At 44.3% G+C, this 20,008-nt stretch overlaps 1 protein-coding gene across 3 annotated transcripts in view; it reads right to left on the bottom strand.

Annotated features, from left to right (window-relative positions):
- The window catches only part of FHOD1 (formin homology 2 domain containing 1), a 99,544-nt gene extending 83,681 nt beyond the window's left edge, over positions 1-15,863 (bottom strand). For all 3 annotated transcript variants that reach the window (XM_075282086.1, XM_075282088.1, XM_075282087.1), the window contains exon 1: positions 15,612-15,863. In XM_075282086.1, coding sequence (XP_075138187.1) covers positions 15,612-15,776 — 165 coding nt within the window. In that variant the 5' untranslated portion in view covers positions 15,777-15,863. The remainder of the gene's footprint in view (positions 1-15,611) is intronic.
- Positions 15,864-20,008: the final 4,145 nt, after the last annotated feature.

Genomic DNA, 20,008 nt, shown 5'->3' with positions numbered 1-20,008 from the left:
CTTTTGGGCACATGCAGTGTTATATACTGCCAGAAAGCCGACAGTGCGCTGAATTCAGCGCACTGTCGGCTTTCCCGATCTGTGCCCGCTGTAAAGAGCTTACGGTGCCGGTACCGTAGTGCTCTATGGTCAGAAGGGCGTTTCTGACCATTAGCCAGAGACGTCCTTCTGCCTCGCGGCGCCTATCGCGCTGTGCTGTAGAGCGGGGAGGAACGCCCCCTCCCTCTCCTGATAATGCTCGTCTATGGACAAGCGCTGTGAGCAGAGGGAGGGGGCGTTCCTCCCGGCTCCACAGCACAGCGCGATAGGCGCCGCGTGGCAGAAGGACGTCTCTGGCTAATGGTCAGAAACGCCCTTCTGACCATAGAGCACTACGGTACCGGCACCGTAAGCTCTTTACAGCGGGCACAGATCGGGAAAGCCGACAGTGCGCTGAATTCAGCGCACTGTCGGCTTTCTGGCAGTATATAACACTGCATGTGCCCAAAAGTGGTGAAAGGTCCTCTTTAGAGATGAGCGAGTACTGTTCGGATCAGCCGATCCGAACAGCACGCACGCATTGAAATGAATGGACGTAGCCGGCACGCGAGGGGTTAAGCGGCCGGCCGGCGTCAAAGCGGAAGTACCAGGTGCTTCCATTCATTTCAATGCGTGCGTGCTGTTCGGATCGGCTGATCCGAACAGTACTCGCTCATCTCTAGTCCTCTTTAAGGCTGTATTTTGTTTTGCTCATTTGTGCCTGAAGTGAAGGTTTATTTATTTTCCTGTTTTTTTTCTAAATAAACCAGTTTGTTGCACATTTTGCTGTTCCTGTCTTGACCATTTGGGTCCGCACCACTGCATCTACTCAGCTACCTTCCCCACAGTTGGTAATCAGTTTCTGTTCACCTTCCATAGACCTCAGTGTCAAAAGCTGATTTGTTGCTGTCCATTTTGCATCACTTTTTGGACGAAACAAAAGTACTGCAAGTTTGATTTTTGTTTCTGTCCAAGAGAAAAGACATATGATGGAAATGGTACAAATGGGCATCTGCAAATGTTTTTTCAGACCCCTTGAAGTCAATGGGTTTTATAACACACCATTCAAAATCAGTTTTTGAGGATTTTTAGACAGTTACAAAATCGGATTTAATGCAGAGAAACAAACGCTGATGTGAACCCAGCCTTACAATGTATTAGGCTGGAGCCCAGAATGCTCTACTTATACAGTATACATTAAAGAGGTCCACCAGTAGTAAAAGAAAAAAAAAAAATGTTGAATTATGGCACACTAGCCTCTGCCCACGACTTCATCTGCGTGTTGTTGGTTTCAATGATCTGCCAATATTCAGCAAATTGCTGCCGTCGATGGTTTGCCTGCTCTGGCGTTTCGGCAGCTCTTAAGCTGTCCTGCTGCTGAACTTGTTCCTCACTCCGTGCCTGTGATCGTTCTGGCATCTCAGCAGTTCACTTGGACGCCATATAATGAGCTTGTTGTTGGCGTTGATGATTCACTTGCTACAGCATTTCAGCAGCTGTCAAGCTGGCCTGCCACTGAACTTATTCCTCACGCTGTGCCCGTGATTGTTCCGGCATGTCAGCAGCTGACTGGGAAGCCATATAATGAGCGTGTTGTTGGCGTCGATGATTCCCTACCCCCAGCTCCGCTTGAGGAGCACTCTGTTGACTTCTGGCTACCTTCATAGCTCTCGTTTTAGAATTTTGTGACAAATTAGATTTTCTTTTTCCAGGCAAACTGCCAATTTGGATTAAAGGTGTTTTCCCATCTAGCGTGTCAGCACTGCCTGGAGCAGATCAGATAATATGCAAATGCATGTACAGAATGAACTGAGGGTTAGCTGAGTGTTTACATAGAGAGATAACAGACCTCCCATTATCAGAACCAGAGATAAGCTGCTGCAAGAGCAGTTTAATAGAGTATGTGAACATAAATTCATAACAGTTATGAAGCCATGTCATTTACCGGGATAAAAAGTAGCCCTATGTGTTAAATGAGGTTACAGTCTATCTAAGTCCCAAGTTTCATTCAAATCCATTCAGCCGTTTTTGCTTGATTGAGGAACAAACACACAAACATCCAAACTTTCACATTTATAATATCAATAAGATTGGATTATAGTAAAAGTAAGGGTAATGGGTCTCAACAAGTGACTCAAGAGCCAGCACCCAGATTGGTCCATAATAGAGATGAGCGAGTAGTATTTAATCGAATACCTCCCCTGCATAGTTATTGGTGTACTCGGTCAAATACCATGCGGTAAACGCAGTAAAAATTCAATTCCCCTCCCACCTTCCCTGGCGCTTTTTTTTACACCAATAACTGTGCAGGGGAGGAATTCGATTGAATACTACTCGCTCATCTCTAGTCCATAACTCTGTATGTGGATTTTTTTTTTTTTTTTTTAAGTAGTCAAAAAGCAGGATATGACGTCAAAGGTTCAGAATGACAACAAACAGTAACATAGCACAAGAGACATTGAAGCAGCAGGTAGTCAGCACTAAGAGGCAAACCAAACACAACCCCTGACCTATGCCTGTAACAATCCAATACCTTTGCTGGAGGGTGATGTCATGAGCATTGAATAACTTCACATCCTTCTGACAAAGTCACCTCTTGGAAGGGTAAAGCATGTAAAACCTACAGAATGGTGTCCTGGTCATTAACAAAAACCATAACTAAAAAGTGTTTGTGGACAGAAGATATCAATGGAGAACTAGACATGGGATACAACGTCTTTATTGGAAGGAGCAAATGTTTGAGCTCCAATGAGAAGTTCAGGCCATTTTACAATATAAAAAAGCCATAAAAAGATCCATCAACAGCAGCAAGCCTGGTTGTTATGGTTTCCAAGTAACAGAAAAGTATTGAAATAAGTAACCACATGCACAAAGGGCTGGATGGCACAAGTAATAACAAAGCTGAAGGTGGAGCACAGTTTGGAGGAGTTTCTCTTGACCAAAGTATTGATGATGTATCATTTGGATAGGTCATCAGTATTACATAGGTGGAGGGGTCAGACACCCAGGACCCTCATAGATCTGCTGATCCAATTGACAGTGCTGCTCCATTCTGCATCGCTTTTCCTTCACAAGCCATGAAATGTTATATTTATCAGATACATGGCCTGTTTGCAGCTCAGTCCCAATCAAGACAATGAGATTGAGCTGCAATACCATTACCATATACAATGGTCTTCTAGTGTCATATATAATGGAAATTTACAGCAGTTCTTAACTGGGATAGATTTCCACTGATTTATGAAGAGGGTGGAACCTGCACCAGTTGGAGCCTTTAAGAAAACTGACATATGAAATGCATTTCCGACCTTGAGAATCACGGCCTCTGTTGCTGAGGTATCGCTATTTCTGTCCATATGTCAGTCAGCTCTTTGGAGCAATGAGGGCGTTGCTGTTGTCCCAAAAAGATAAGTGGCATCACTCTCATTGCTCCAAAGAGCTGACAAAAATTACAATCTCTCAGCACAGATTCACAAGGGGAAAATACAGTTTCATCCAGGTGACCTTAACCAGTATATTATATAACAGTATATCATATAGCACCTGTCATGCAGCCAAAAGCTGTGCTCATATGTTGTTCAGCACAAGTATCAAACCAAGAGGTCACTAAGGGTCGATTTTGCAGCACAATCGGGCAGATTTTTTATTTATTTTTTAAGACTGGCGTTTCATATGCCAGTATTAATAAAGGCCCGACCGTCGCAGGGCATGACTGAGTCGTATTCCCGTGCTTCTGAACATCAATCTACGCAAGTTAGGAACATATAACTCATGCCAGCAAACTGGTGACATCTGTACAATGTGGTGGTTGATGCGCAGAACGGAGGATATGGCACTCTTTTGGTGCAAGAAAAGTGCTTTTTTTAAATATGTGCCACAATAGTGACATATATTAGGCATAAAGGAAGGGGGGAGTTTAACTATTTGGCTTTATATGCACCTTTAGTGGCAAACACAAAGTGCTACTAAAGAGTTAAAATGTAGAAGTGATTAGCATTCCTTGGAGATTAAGTGCATCATTAAAAGTTAACTACAAAAGAGGACTTGTATGGTGAAATATCTAAAGGAAAGGTGATGGAGTGGGTGGACTATTGAGAACAATGGAGTGGCCCCACAAACAAAAACCTGCCAAGAAACCCAACATAAGCAGAAAGGTATATCATTCCTGGGACTTTTCATGTCCAGCTTGAGTCCTCCACTCGCCATCGGTGAATGAAAACATTGTGGTTTCATGACAACATGTACAGACAATATTTCTCACAGCTAAGGGTTTGCTACAGTCAGGCAACCATCTTGGAGATAAAAAGCCTAGACTTCAGGCTGATCAGCACTGGTACAATGTAGCGAACACTTAGGATACAGATTTGGGGTGCTGAGGTGTTTAGCTTATTTAGGATTGTCTAATATGGATACCATAGTCTAACAAAATAAATGTGCACCTTAACAATTGCTTATGGGCAATCACTTCATGTAGGATGCTCAAGTTTTACATTAAGACATTTCAGTAAAACTCAAGAAAGCGCAAGTGAAGAAACATTCTTGTATACCCAACAAAGAAAGGAGAAAGAACCTCCAGCTTCTGTCTGTCCCTTTGTTACTCTGATACCTGGGAAAGAGCATTGTGGCATTACCTATATTACCGTATCATTATAGAATATTTTATTAATACATTTTCAGACTTAGCCTTGAAGATTTAGTGATGCCTTGAAGGAGTGCACAAAATAAGGAGGCATTTTAAATGGACGAAGTGTGGTGTATGATATTTTATAGCTTCAGATTAACTTCAGGGGTGAATTATTGGTCTCTTAAAAGATGTATTGTAGATACTGTAGATAGTCTATTGTACCCTTCATGTGGGGGCATCAGCCTAGAGATCATGGACAATGAAGACTACATCAGCTCTGGCTATCACAAGGTATGAGGAAGTGCCAAACCTTCCCAACCATATGCATTGTAGTCTTAGAAGAACAATGAGAAGTTTAGAATAATAGGCAGTGAACATGTTACAGCTGAGGCCTGCGATAAGATCTCTGTTTGGGAGCAATCATGCATGAGAAGTTTACAGTCCAAGCCTGTGTAGGAGCAGATAGTATAGAGAGAGGGGCCCAGGAATAAGGGGACATTCTAATCTCCCCCCAGCAGGACAGGGCAGCCTAGTACTGCTCGCCAAAACTTACAAGTGCAAGCACGACATGACAGAATAGCTGGTGGTTAACCCACTGTGATGTACAGTAGCTGAGTAGTGAATGGTATTTAAACAAATCCAATTCACACACGGCAGAAAAACCTGAAGAGCCAAGTGTCTTGCAATGTAAAGATTGAAAGCCTGGCCAGCCACCCAGGTATCCCAGCTGGAAGTCACAATGAAAACCATAATTTCAGATGTTTTTTGCTTGACTCATCTTGTGTGACACTAGCGTCAGGCTGGAATCACAGACGTATGTTTTCTTGTGTGACTTTTTGTTGCAATTTTTTATTTTGAGCCAAACAAAGGAGTTAGGCCTGGTTCACATCTGTGTTCGGTATTCCGTTCAGGGAGTCCACTTGGGGACCCCTGAATGGACTACCGAACACATTGACAAGTGGTGAGCTTATGAAAGCACACGGACCCTATAGACTATAATGGGGTCCGTGTGGTGTCCGCACGGAGCACGCAGAGAGAATAGTACTTCATGAACTACTTTCTTCTCCGCATGACTCGTGTGGACACCGTGCAGAAAACACACGGACCCTATTATAGTCTATGGGGTCCGTTTGCTTTCAGTGCTCACTGTTTGTCAATGCGTTCGGTATTCCATTGGGGGGGGGGGGGTCCCCAAGTGGACTTCCCAAATATGCAAATGCATGAACACTGAGGGTTAGTGTGTGTTTACACAGAGAGATAACAGCCCTAGCTTTCTCAGAAGATGAAATAAAAGTAGCCTATATTTTAATCTAGGTTACAATCTATGTGCCAAATTTCATTTAAATCTGTTCAGCCGTTTTTGCGTGATTGAGGAACAAACATACAGACTTTCACATTTATAATATTAGTAGGATAGGATAGGATATATACTTTTATGCGTACATAAATTCTGAATATTTTTTGATTGTTCACTTATATTTGAAACAGGAAAGTTTTGTTTTTAGCTGTTACCATTTATTTTTTAGAAGGTTTCACTTTTTTTTTTCTTTTACTGTATCACAAGGAGCCTGGAACAGGGGATCATTTGATCCCCCATACAATACACTGCAATACTTATTGTAAATGTTTATTAGGTCCTCTTTCTTTCAGGGCCTACTATATGACATATTACAGCTACAAGGCCCCTGATAGGTGTCCTGGCTGCCATTGTGATTGGGGGGCGGGGGGTAAGGAGTTTTTGGCTGCTGTGTTTTACTGTACCAGCAAAGTGAATGAGATTGTGGCTAATCCCATCCACACCTTGTGGGGGAAAAAAATTACATTGATAATTGGGTGGTGCCTCGACTGCTACTCACAAAAAGTCAAACATCACCAAAATCACTCCATAGCTCTAGCCCTATTGAATTGACTTGAGAAAATAGACTGATGATTGCACGAATAGCTTTCCTATGTAGTAGCTGAGGGACTGAGACATAGAAGACATCTGCAGCTCGGAGGAATCATCACACTTTGTGTTGCTTTTTACTTCATAATGAAGCAATCTCTTTAATCATGTGCAAAAGTGAGCAACAAAGGTTACGAAATCACTAAATGGTGATGTGGCAAAATAACATTTCTAAACCTCTGCACATACATAAGTATATCATCAGACAGATGATGACCACATCCGTGCAGGCTTCAGGTAACAGCATCTATGTGGAATGCTTGGCCATGATGAGGTCACAGATGATAGGAAATTGACTAGTGGAATCTCCCGATGCAAGTGGCAATGCGGGTAACATTAGCAACTCCAGAACTAAGATGGTCCTTAGGCCTGGCACTGCAGGCCTGACTCCTGCAAGAATTCACATTCTGCCCACCAACATAGGTCTAGTCCGCAGCACACTGCTCTAATTCTGGTATGGACCTAGAAATGAATAAACTCAAAGTAAAATTAGTTTTGGATTATGAAATATTATGGATGATCATAGAAAAGTATACACAGCTAGGGCTTTATGTTGTGTTAGTGCTATATGATCTAACACGCTTTCTACCAAAATTAGTGGTTAAACAAACTTTACTCAGTCAAACTACAACTCCCAGCATGCTTCAACAGCTAATTTTGGGGTTAGTGACTAATTGGCTTCCTATGACAGACGACCCCATGGTATAAAGTCTAAGTACACATCTCTCAGTAAGTCCTGCCAGTCATTTACCAAGAAGAATGCGTGGGGGGCACCAATAAGAATCGCTGTAATGACATACAATCTGAGGATCTAAATTACGCAATAACCAGAAGAGAAAACAAACAAATCCTTCTTGTGAACGTCAAAAATGAGTAAAATGTTACAAGCAGCTAAGAAGGAGCAGGATGTTCTACAGTCACAATAGGAAGTGAGACATAGGCTCCAACAGAGCTCACAAGGACAAGGAAGACCCAACAACAGTAACAAGGAGTCCTGAAGTAAGAACAATATCAGCTTCAGATAATTGCCGTACAAACTCCATAATGCACCTTTGCACCATCCCAAATATATATATTGGTAAGACTACTTTAATCTGACATCTAAAAACAATGAAAATCCAGCATCTGCAATAAATTGTGGAATGCCACAGGACTGAAGAAGAGACCCACAAAAAGGAATACAAAAAAAGTCTTTTACTGTTCCACAAACAAGAATCCACACAGGATCCAGTGATATCATATTGGATCTTTTTTTTCAAAGGTTTCATGATGCTTTTCAACAGTTAATAACAGCACTCAACCAATGTCACATCAGATTAAAAAAAAAAAACACACTATATAGCCCAAATGTGAAATACAAAACCTACAATAATACAATAATGTACAGATAGATACATACAAGAAAATACAAAGTACATTAGTAAGATACAGAAGGCCTTCCTAAAATAAAACTGGAAAATCCCTTTGATAATGGTAGGGTGGAAACTAGCAAATGTCCACTGCGGGCTCGATACATATGCAAATCAAGAAAGGTCAAATGTCACAAAGTTTTATGTGTACAAACATTTCATTCAGGAATGTACCATCAAGCAAAATGGACTCCTCCGTCCTCGCCTTTTGTAAACCATGTAATCACTAGAGCACAAGCCAAGGCTAGAGACAATACCCAGGATCTACAGGACGGCCCACAGGATCACATCAGGCCTCCAGCTGCAGCATCTGACAGGTAGATAAGGCAAAGAGTCATAGTCAGCCACATGACAAGGGAAAATAAAGAGCAGCAATTACAGGCGTGCTTGGAGTGTGCACCAAGACAACAGGACGATGAAGCAGCAGCGAACGGATACGTAACCCACCTCTGAGGAGGGTTCACCCTACAGGGCACACTCATATTATGGTGGGAATAGAGACATCAACCCACTCACCATAAACTCCATGTACATTACTTACAGCAGATGACAAGCTTGCAGTGGAGACCACCGGTGGTCTAGTGTATAGAAGGCTGTCAAGCTCCCTGACATCCCTTGGTATGTGAAGTATATGGCAGCCAGCCTCTATAGGAGTTCAGAATTATTTATGATGAAGGGAAGAATCCAGATTATTGGGGGTTTCCTCACATACAAACAGCACCAACTTATGAGTTGTACATGGAGCTCTACCCTATGACCATTGGTTTGATGTGGAATGGGCCGAGTGCTATACGCAGGACGAATTTTTCTGTCAAATATGGTGGAATCTGTGGTAGATGCATTTGTACAGGTTAGCTGCCCCTGGATGAAAACAAAGAGTCTTAATTCACAGTCAGCAGACACCTTGAAGAAGGTAAAGATATTAGGAAGAACTTTTCTTTGCAGTACATGAAACTCCATTCTCATGCACAAAGCACAGCAAGCGTGGAGAAGGTTGGAGCTGGAGACAGGGCAACATCAAAGGGATCCGGAGAGTAATAGATGATAATGTATTTACAGTAAGGAGCCTCTGAGTGAACGGTTACTCAGTAATCCCAGCAAATATCATGAGTCACAGCGACCTCTCATTACATACACTCGAGACATTCCAAACTTTCCTTTACTCCCAGGACATCACCATAACAATCCTGGTCAAACAGGTTCTGCAGAGAACTTCCTGCTGCAGAGCCCGAAGCTAGGTTCTATGGTACCAATGTTATAGCCACCAGATCACAGACCTGGGGCCGATCATGTGACACCCCCAGGAATACACCAGACTGCACGGAAACCTGACAGACAAGTCAAAAGGATCCAAAATAGCTGTCACGTTAATAATAGAAGCCATGACGCTAGTGTGAACACAGCCTCTATGACAGTTCTCACCATCAGGACACTACAACTATGGCTGCACAGCTAAATATCAGGACCCACCTCGTTCTCTTGAGCAGAACTTACGTCAGCAGCCTTTAGGGGGTCTTCAAGATCTACAGTATACAAATTAAGTTAATGTAAATGAGAACAAGGTTTCAATATATCTTTTGTGGAGGTCTTGGCTGGAGTCATAGCTATATAGAAAGGACTAGGTGAGCATGCGTAGCTCTGCACACATCACCTCCGTGTTACACATACTAGATGTAAACAAATTTATCAACACCTTTTCCTGATGCCTCTGCTCTACTGTAGACCAGTAGTTCTTAAAATTTCTGAAAGGATGACCCACTTTCAGACAATTTTTTCTGAAGACCCCCACTGTACCATATTTGGTTTTAGAACTGTATTCTATCTTTTATTCTATTCTTTCAAAACACAGTATAATATGTCCACACTGGCCCCACACAGTATAATATGCTTTGTTCGTTTCTTGAATTATTAGGCCGGGTTCACACGGGGTATTTTGGACCGGAATCTGAGGCGGAAATACGGTCCAAAATACGGGTAGCTGCGATTGGATGCCAGTGCACCGGCATCCAGTCACACACTCTACTCTGGATTAGGCCCAAATGAATGAGCCTAGTCGGGAGGAGGGAGTGTCATCAGGCAGATTCGCGAGGCGACTCCGCCTGAAGAATAAGCATGTCCGTTCTTTTTCGTTTGTTCCGGCTCCTGGAAAAAAAGAACTGACCGGCTCCCACTGATTTCAATGGGAGTCGTCTTTTTGGTCAGGATTTTGAGGCAGATACGGCCTCAAAATCCTGACCAAAATACGCTGTGTGAACTCAGCCTTATACTCTGGGGTCTCCTCAAAAGTGGAGGCTCAGGGCAGGTGAGTAAAAATAACAAACACTTATACTCACCTTGCCTCACTTCTGATTATTCTCACAGTGTCCTGAAAACAGCCTGCTTCCTCAACAGGCTTCTTGTGATGTCACATGCCCAATGGGGGCACCGCTGGAGCCTGTGATTGGGTCTCAGCAGCCCAATTACCACTGATAGCTTGCAACGCAAACATCCCCCCCCCCCCCACGAAGTCTTCACAAAACCCCCAGGGGTGGCAACACACGGTTTGGGAATCACTGCTCTAGAGTATAGAATTGTTTAAAGGGATTCTACAATTATTTTTTTTTTTTTTCTAGATAACACGTCGGAATAGCCTTTAGAAAGGCTATTCGTCTCCTACCTTTGGAAGTGCTCTCCGCCGCGCCGTTCGAAATACCGGTTTGTACTGGTATGCTAATTAGTTCTCTTGCAGCGATGGGGGCGTCACCCAGCGCAGGAAATGCGATGGGGGCGTCCCCATTGCTGCTCGAAAACCGACTCCAGCACTGCCTCTGCCTTCTTCTGCATCCTCCCCTTCCTTCTTCGGCTTGACGTAGGACGCCTGCGCAGTACGCTCTGTTCGGCGAACTTCGCCGAACGTACTGCGCATGCGCAAAATTGCGGTGTCGGCACTATGGCAGTTCGCCGAACAGAGCGTACTGCGCAGGCGTCAAGCCAAAGAAGGAAGGGGAGGATGCAGAAGAAGGCAGAGGCAGTGCTGGAGTCGGTTTTTGAGCAGCAATGGGGACGCCCCCATCGCATTTCCTGCGCTGAGGGACGCCCCCATCGCTGCAAGAGAACTAATTAGCATAGTGGTACAAACCGGTATTTCGAACGAACGGCGCGGTGGAGATCACTTCCAAAGGTAGGAGACAAATAGCCTTTCTAAAGGCTATTCCGACGTGTTATCTAGAAAAAAAGAGTTTTTTAATGGTAGAATCCCTTTAAATTATGACTATCCCAAGGCTAAAAATCAAGTCCCATGAATGATTACATAGGACGTGTGGTATTCTTCAGTCCATAGCTGGGCACCCCTTAGCATGAATATGGGAGCACTATAATTAGCCGCTGATCAGGTCAACTTTATTTGTGTAAGCACTGTACATACAGTTGTTCTGCAGTCTGGTAATGGTGCAGCTTTCTGCAGTATCATCGCCACTGCTGCATGTGAATGCACCCTTACTCACAGGTTGAATTGCTTTACCATTGATCAGTTTCTATGAATTATCCGCCCATGTAAATGGGCTCTTATCCTAGGTTCACATCACGTTTATGCATCCTTTTAAACGGTTCTGTTTTTTCAGGATTATAAAAAGGTACCTTAATACAGGATTCCAATCCTGTAGCATCATGTTGTCATTAACATCCAATTGTCTCAATCCTGTTCAACAGGACAGAAGAAGAAGCATTTTGCATCAGTTGCATCTATTTCATAGTACATCTGACTGAGTACCCACCCCCCACAAAAAAAAAAACAGTATCCCAAGTCTGTATTCGCATCTGTGCTTATTTCCAGTATAACTCATGCCAGTTTTCTGTACCCATCCAGGCCTAATTTGATCTCCACTCCACCCACTTTAATAAAAAGTGGTTAGCGGTGTACAGAACCAAAATGTGGCGCATTTTTAGCTCGAAAAAGGAAGATGCATTAGAAACCTGGTATAGATAGGTTAGCAAATTCTCTCCAATGTGTATCAAAAGTTGTATACATTAATATACAATGAGTGAGCTTTATAGACTGGGCGACCATGATTTACTGATTGTGGACAATTATCAACCACACAGATCAATCCTTGTGCCCACTGCACACTGAAACCGGCACTGCAATGCCCACAAGGAAGGTTTTAAAGAGCAATGACAGCTATAAAGGTACCTTCCTGCTATATACATATAGGTGTACAATACACCAATACAAGGCCAGACAAGCGGGTCTCCATCAGGGTCTTGTCTTCATGGAAACCGTAATGCTATTTAGGAACCAGAGAGATTTAAGTAAAAGCAGAGAGCAGCGATCAAAGGGGTCATGGAGAGAGGTATGTTCCAAAGAGCCAGCAGACTACGCCATGCCTGCCAACAGTTACTTCAGCTAAATTTGGGATAGACACATATATGGAAGAAGGGCGTGATCACGTCTTCCCAGACACAAGGCTTAACCCTTTCACCTGGCAGGAATCCGCTCTGCCATGCTGCTCACATCCTTGGGATTAGCTATGAAACGGATTAGAGAGAATATTCAAATGCAAGAAATGAAAAGGCTACAACAACACAAAGAACCTGCAAAATCACATGCGTTTCGGTGCCCTAGTCACATTAAAGCAAGAGGAACAATACCCTGCCATGCCATCTACATAAACCTTTCTGTTGTTTTAATCCACACAGTACAGTTTAATACTTCCAGGGCTGCAGGGACAGTCAGCCACTGTTACAAGAGGCTTTCACGGCCATCAGAGGATTATAATGGGGATTGAAGAGCTTGAGGTGGGAGGGTCACCAAGGGGCACTGGTGGAAAACATTACAGCTTCAAGAAGTGACTTGTAGTGCCATAAATAACCCTTGAGGGTGCCAGAGTGAGGTGGAGCAGGGGAACGTAACTGCAGTGCACTGGTGATGATGCCAATGATAAACATAGGACACAGGCTTATGCTGGTGGTGGGGGGGAGCAGTTCCCATTTATGTTATTGTAGCAGTCCCCCACCCCCCATATAGAAGTAAGATAGCCTTATAGCCTACAGTAAAGCAACAACGTAATCATTCACATTAAAAAATGAATGTGTAAACTGAGTGGCACAACATGGAACATAATGTATCCGGCCGACCACTGCTTTGGGCTAATCTGACAATTGTTTTTATGCAGGAGTCAACAGATGTTCTGTGCGACAGAAGTCATGTGACGTTTCCACTTGCAGAAAAAAAAGGCTTTGCAACAAGAAACGTGTGGCATCATGTGACTCAGCAGGAGTGGTGATGCCCCAATGGCTTCATAGTGATATCACACTATTCATAGTAGGGTAATCCCAAAATTGTATCCTGATATGAAAAATCCCTTCCCCCATTCTGCAGTGTGACCAAAAGAGTTTACATGCATACTAATAACCCCATCTCCGCAATGTGGTCCACAGCTTACAGTCTTCCAATATCAGGGTACAGGACAGAACACTCACTCTAAAAAGCTCATTTCTGCAGTGAGTCAAGGTTTGCATTCACCCTAAAATATATCCATCACTGCAATGTGATCCACAGAGCTTGCAGTCCAACCCAATTTATCCATTGCTGCAGTGTGACCCTTATAGTGTACACTCACTCTAATATGGCCATCACCGCAGTGTGATCTTTAGAGCTTACACTCAACCCCAATATACCCATCAATGCAGTGTGATCCACAGAGCATAAACTACACCCTGATATGCCCATCACTTCAGTGGGACTCATAGAACTTACACTCGCCCATACACACCCATCACTGAAGTGATCCACAAAGCTTACACTCACCCATATATACCCATCACTGAAGTGATCCACAATGCTTACACTCACCCATATATACCCATCACTGAAGTGGTCCACAAAGCTTATACTCACCCATATATACCCATCACTGAAGTGATCCACAAAGCTTACACTCACCAATATATACCCATCACTGAAGTGATCCACAATGCTTACACTCACCCATATATACCCATCACTGAAGTGATCCACAATGCTTATACTCACCCATATATACCCAACACTGCAGTGTGATCCACAGAGCTTACACTCACCCATATATACCCATCACTGAAGTGATCCACAGAGCTTACACTCACCCATATATACCCAACACTGCAGTGTGATCCTCAGAGCTTACACTCACCCATATATACCCATCACTGGAGTGGTCCACAAAGCTTACACTCACCCATATATACCCATCACTGCAGTGTGATCCCCAGAGCTTACACTCACCCATATATACCCATCACTACAGTGTGATCCACAGAGCTTACACTCACCCATATATACCCATCACTGAAGTGATCCACAGAGCTTACACTCACCCATATATACCCATCACTGAAGTGTGATCCACAGAGCTTACACTCACCCATATATACCCATCACTGCAGTGTGATCCACAGAGCTTACACTCACCCATATATACCCATCACTGAAGTGTGATCCACAGAGCTTACACTCACCCATATATACCCATCACTGCAGTGTGATCCACAGAGCTTACACTCACCCATATATACCCATCACTGCAGTGTGATCCACAGAGCTTACACTCACCCATATATACCCATCACTGGAGTGTGATCCCCAGAGCTTACACTCACCCATATATACCCATCACTACAGTGTGATCCACAGAGCTTACACTCACCCATATATACCCATCACTGAAGTGATCCACAGAGCTTACACTCACCCATATATACCCATCACTGAAGTGTGATCCACAGAGCTTACACTCACCCATATATACCCATCACTGCAGTGTGATCCACAGAGCTTACACTCACCCATATATACCCATCACTGAAGTGTGATCCACAGAGCTTACACTCACCCATATATACCCATCACTGCAGTGTGATCCACAGAGCTTACACTCACCCATATATACCCATCACTGCAGTGTGATCCACAGAGCTTACACTCACCCATATATACCCATCACTGAAGTGTGATCCACAGAGCTTACACTCACCCATATATACCCATCACTGCAGTGTGATCCACAGAGCTTACACTCACCCATATATACCCATCACTGCAGTGTGATCCACAGAGCTTACACTCACCCATATATACCCATCACTACAGTGTGATCCCCAGAGCTTACACTCACCCATATATACCCATCACTGCAGTGTGATCCACAGAGCTTACACTCACCCATATATACCCATCACTGAAGTGATCCCCAGAGCTTACACTCACCCATATATACCCATCACTGCAGTGTGATTCACAGAGCTTACACTCACCCATATATACCCATCACTGAAGTGATCCCCAGAGCTTACACTCACCCATATATACCCATCACTACAGTGTGATCCACAGAGCTTACACTCACCCATATATACCCATCACTGCAGTGTGATCCACAGAGCTTACACTCACCCATATATACCCATCACTGCAGTGTGATCCACAGAGCTTACACTCACCCATATATACCCATCACTGCAGTGTGATCCACAGAGCTTACACTCACCCCAAGCTCATGTACTGCCGACTACAAGTGTAGTACATTGATATACAAAGCTTACAGTCACCACACCCCCAATACTGCAGAGAGCCCCTCACATTTATCAATCACCCTTGTACCTTGAGCGGGGCCTCCAGCAGTTTATGTAGCGCCGGCAACTGCTCGCTCAGTGGGGCGGTCTCCGGGAAGTTATATACCGGGGGTCTCCGCGGCTCCGGGAAGTTGGTACAGACAAAAGGATCCATATCGTCCAGGTACTGAACCCGGCACGGAATGAACGCCATGGCGGCGGCAGCAGCGGAGGCTGCGACTGATCACTGCCGGACTCCCCGGTCACTGCTTTCAATATACCCGCAGACTAGGTCCGCCGCTCACCGGGAGCCGGGGCGGGGACGTGACGTCACGAGGGAGGGAACTGCAGAGTATAAAGAAGGAGAAACTAGAATCGGAGTCTGTCACTAGGGGCAGAGATAGAGACTGTCACTATGTGACTGAGAGGAAGGAGAGAGACTGTCACTGAGTGAGCGGCAAGAAGGAGAGAGGTCATTGTGTGACACATATTGAGGGAAGAGAGACTGTCACTATGTGACTGAGAGGAAAGAGAGAGACTGTCACTGAGTGAATGGTAAGCAGGAGAGAGAGGTCACTGTGTGACACTTACTGAGGGGAGAGAGACTGTCACTATGTGACTGAGAGGAAGGAGAGAGACTGTCACTGAGTGAGCGGCAAGAAGGAGAGAGGTCACTGTGTGACACTTACTGAGGGGAGAGAGACTGTCACTGAGTGAATGGTAAGCAGGAGAGAGAGGTCACTGTGTGACACTGAGGGGAGAGAGACTGTCACTATGTGACTGAGAGGAAGGAGAGAGACTGTCACTGAGTGAGCGGCAAGAAGGAGAGAGGTCATTGTGTGACACATATTGAGGGAAGAGAGACTGTCACTATGTGACTGAGAGGAAAGAGAGAGACTGTCACTGAGTGAATGGTAAGCAGGAGAGAGAGGTCACTGTGTGACACTGAGGGGAGAGAGACTGTCACTATGTGACTGAGAGGAAGGAGAGAGACTGTCACTGAGTGAGCGGCAAGAAGGAGAGAGGTCACTGTGTGACACTTACTGAGGGGAGAGAGACTGTCACTGAGTGAATGGTAAGCAGGAGAGAGAAGTCACTGTGTGACACTTATTGAGGGGAGAGAGACTGTCACTGTGACTGAGAGGAAAGAGAGAGATGGTCACTGTGACACTGAGGGGAGAGAGACTGCCACTGTGTGAGAGGAGGAAGAAGGATAGAGACTGTCACTGTGACACTGAGGGGAGAGAGAGACTGTCACTGTGTGAGAGGAGAAAGAAGGATAGAGACTGTCACTGTGACTCTGAGGAGAGATTTACTGGGGAGAAGAAGTTAGCAAGAGAGAGACTCACAGTGACTGCGGAGAGAGAGAGAGACAGTCACTGACTTCTTGCTGTGCACTGTCACTGTTGGGTGTTTGTGGCAGAGGCTGTAGAAATGATAACGGCATATTCACCCCAATATCTTGGGGAGCCACAGTCCAGTAGTATAATAACAATGGGGCACCACTGTACACTTGATGTATCGGCCCTATACGTAGTGTAGGTCACTGGTGGTTATGTGAATGGCCAGGTTTGGGTCAATGAGGCTAAAGAATACCAATGACTAACTAACCATATCAGTTATGGAGGGCCACAGTGACCAAAGATGTTTTTTGCATGTTAAATCCAGCACCCAGTAAGTGACCTCATGCCCTGTGACACTGAGCACCTGATACTAGAAAATATCCCCCCACTAGGCCCGGTTTTACCCAATTACCACAAGATCGACCAGGACAGCTTCACTGCCGCCATGTCATCTAACAGCTGCACTTTCATAGTGTCATTGTCCTTCCAGAAAGCTTACCTCTAGCTCAGGATTTACACCAGAAGTTTTCCTTAAAGGACTGCTACACTCTGTAGAATTTTTTTTTTTTTTTTTTTTTTTTTAAGAAGCCACAGGTTTCTGTACAACATTTTTACCCAAAACCCTGTTTTACCCCAGACATGCAACAAATTCATTAGCAGTTTTCCATAGTGCTGGTTCTAGGAACCCTTCCAACAATAATTTCCATGGTCATATTTTTGCCTTACAGCCATGGATAGTTTTTATGATGGTTTAAATGACAGCTCTTTAGTTCTACATGACCTTTATACTGAATGTTCACATCTTTATACTTTTGTTTCCATTCACACCTGTTTTCTAGTTATCATAGTTACCTCTATCGCCCTCTACCACCGTTTTTTGGCTCCCTTTGAGACGTCACTGCATATTTTCGGTTTTAATTATCACATGTCTGCTGATGTTAAGCGAATCCACGTCTTAACCTCAGACCTCTCTGCTGCAGTTCAGCGTAACATAATACCCAACAGAGACAGTAGCATGTAGGTGAATATAACATGTCACAAGCAAGAAACCTCTCCTTAACAGAGACATTAAATACAAGTTGCAGAACATGTCACTGAGATAGAAGAGGCAGACCCACAGATTTTAGCTGCAATTGCCCAAAATCATTTCATACATAACCATATAGAACTTTTCTTTAAAGGATTCCCTTCAAAAAACAATTGGCAACATATGTGGCATAGGGAAGGACTAGTGGTCTACAGAGCTGCAGGGTTTCCTGTACCAACATACAGACCCTGTTCACACATGCATGGGGCCCTAAACTGGACTCTACTATCTCTATTGTTGGCAAATGTGCAATCAAATCCTTTATTAGTGAAATACCGTCCCTGTAAAATTGGGCTCTAAACTCCCATTGTTTCTCATGCAGAGAAAAGTTGCAAGTGATTTTGAAGCAACCACATGAATACAAAGCAGAGGCTGTGCAGGGTATTGCAGCTTTGTCCCATTCACTTGAATAAGACAAATCTGTAATACACTGCACAGCCAGTACTTTGTGGATGGAGTACAGTGTAAACAATGACAAGGGTGTAATACTCACGCAGTAACACAATGATCTGGTTTCGGTTTCAGACCCCACTGAGTATGTGCTTAGTAAACCCCTTTAGGATAAGTCCCACATTGTGCAAATGCAGTGTTTTTTGGCTGCTGCAGAAATGCTCCCATATAAAACACTGCGTTTTACAGTACCAGCAAAGTGAGTGAGATTTTGGTTAATAGGCATAAAAAAATGGCAAAAATTCATACATGGTGACTTAGCCTTAAGGCTAGTTCACACGGGGTGCGGGATGGCATATTTCGGTCCTTATTTTGATGCAGGAAGCCGCGTTAGAATAGGACCAAAATGCGCCTGTCACGGCTTCCGATAGTCGCGGCTTCCCGCTCCAGAGTAGGCCCAAATGAATGGGCCTAGACCCGAGAGGTGTTGGCGAGAGGCAGAGGCCGCGGCTGAATCGGCCGCAGAATCCGCCTGAAGAAAGGGCAGCTTGCTTCTTTTTTCCCGTGAGCGGCAACGCTCACGGAAAAAAGGAACCTAACGGTCTGCATAGACCTCTATTGTAAGAGGGCGGATTCTGACGTGGATCCAGCGCCAAAATCCACTCCCTCTTGCCCCGTGTGAACAAGCCCTTAGGGTCCATTTGCACAGAGGAAAATGGTGAGGAATTTGGTGTGGAATTTTCTACACTGAAAAAAAAAGCCTCCCATTTATTTCAATGGGTTCTGCTAGCTTTTTTTTTCCCCACTACCGGAATTTTCTAGCTAGCAGAACCCATTGAAATCAATGGGAGGCTTTTTTTTCAGTGTGGAATATTCCACACCAAATTCCTCACCATTTTCCTCCTTGTGAATGGGATGGGTAAGTAATGGCCTATACACAGCTTTCAATGTTGGAGCCAATTACTCAGACCCCCACCAATAAAGGAGAATGGGAAAGCTTTGTCCCCTGTTCTGAATGACACAGTAGTCAGGCAGTAGGTACTCCTCTCGCTTCCTTTCAATGGGACCACCACACCATTCAGAGTGAGGGACAGATCTCTCTTGTTCTCTTGATCAGGGGGTTTCTGAACAGTCAGACCCCCACAAATCTTCAAGATAGGCCCTATCCTATAGATAAGGCATACCTTCCCCAAATGAGAAAACCCCTTCAAAGTAGAATCACCATTTCTTTGTGGGATTGGACACAACTTTTTGAAGCCCTCCAATAAGGGTTAGTTCACATCTGCATTGGTATTCTATTTGGGGAGCCCACATGGAGACCCCCTGAACGAAATACCAAACGCAATTGCAAGCGCTGTGCAGTAAAAGCACACAGATCCCCATAGACTATAATGGGGTCCGTGTGCTTGCTGCAAGATCTCCACAGGGAACATGCGGGCAGGAAAGTAGTTCACAATGGGATCCCTGTGCTTTTACTGTACAGCGCTTGCAATTGCGTTTGGTATTCCGTTCGAGGGGGTCCCCATGCGGACTCCCCGAACGGATTACCACACGCAGATGTGAATGAAGGGTCAGCTGTATAGATTTTTCTCCACCAAGTCTCATCAATTTAATTAATTTTACTTT

The sequence above is a fragment of the Leptodactylus fuscus genome, chromosome 7, assembly GCF_031893055.1.
Source record: "Leptodactylus fuscus isolate aLepFus1 chromosome 7, aLepFus1.hap2, whole genome shotgun sequence".
In the NCBI taxonomy this organism is placed as follows: Eukaryota; Metazoa; Chordata; class Amphibia; order Anura; family Leptodactylidae; genus Leptodactylus; species Leptodactylus fuscus.
This window is presented reverse-complemented; position numbering and strand designations above follow the sequence as displayed.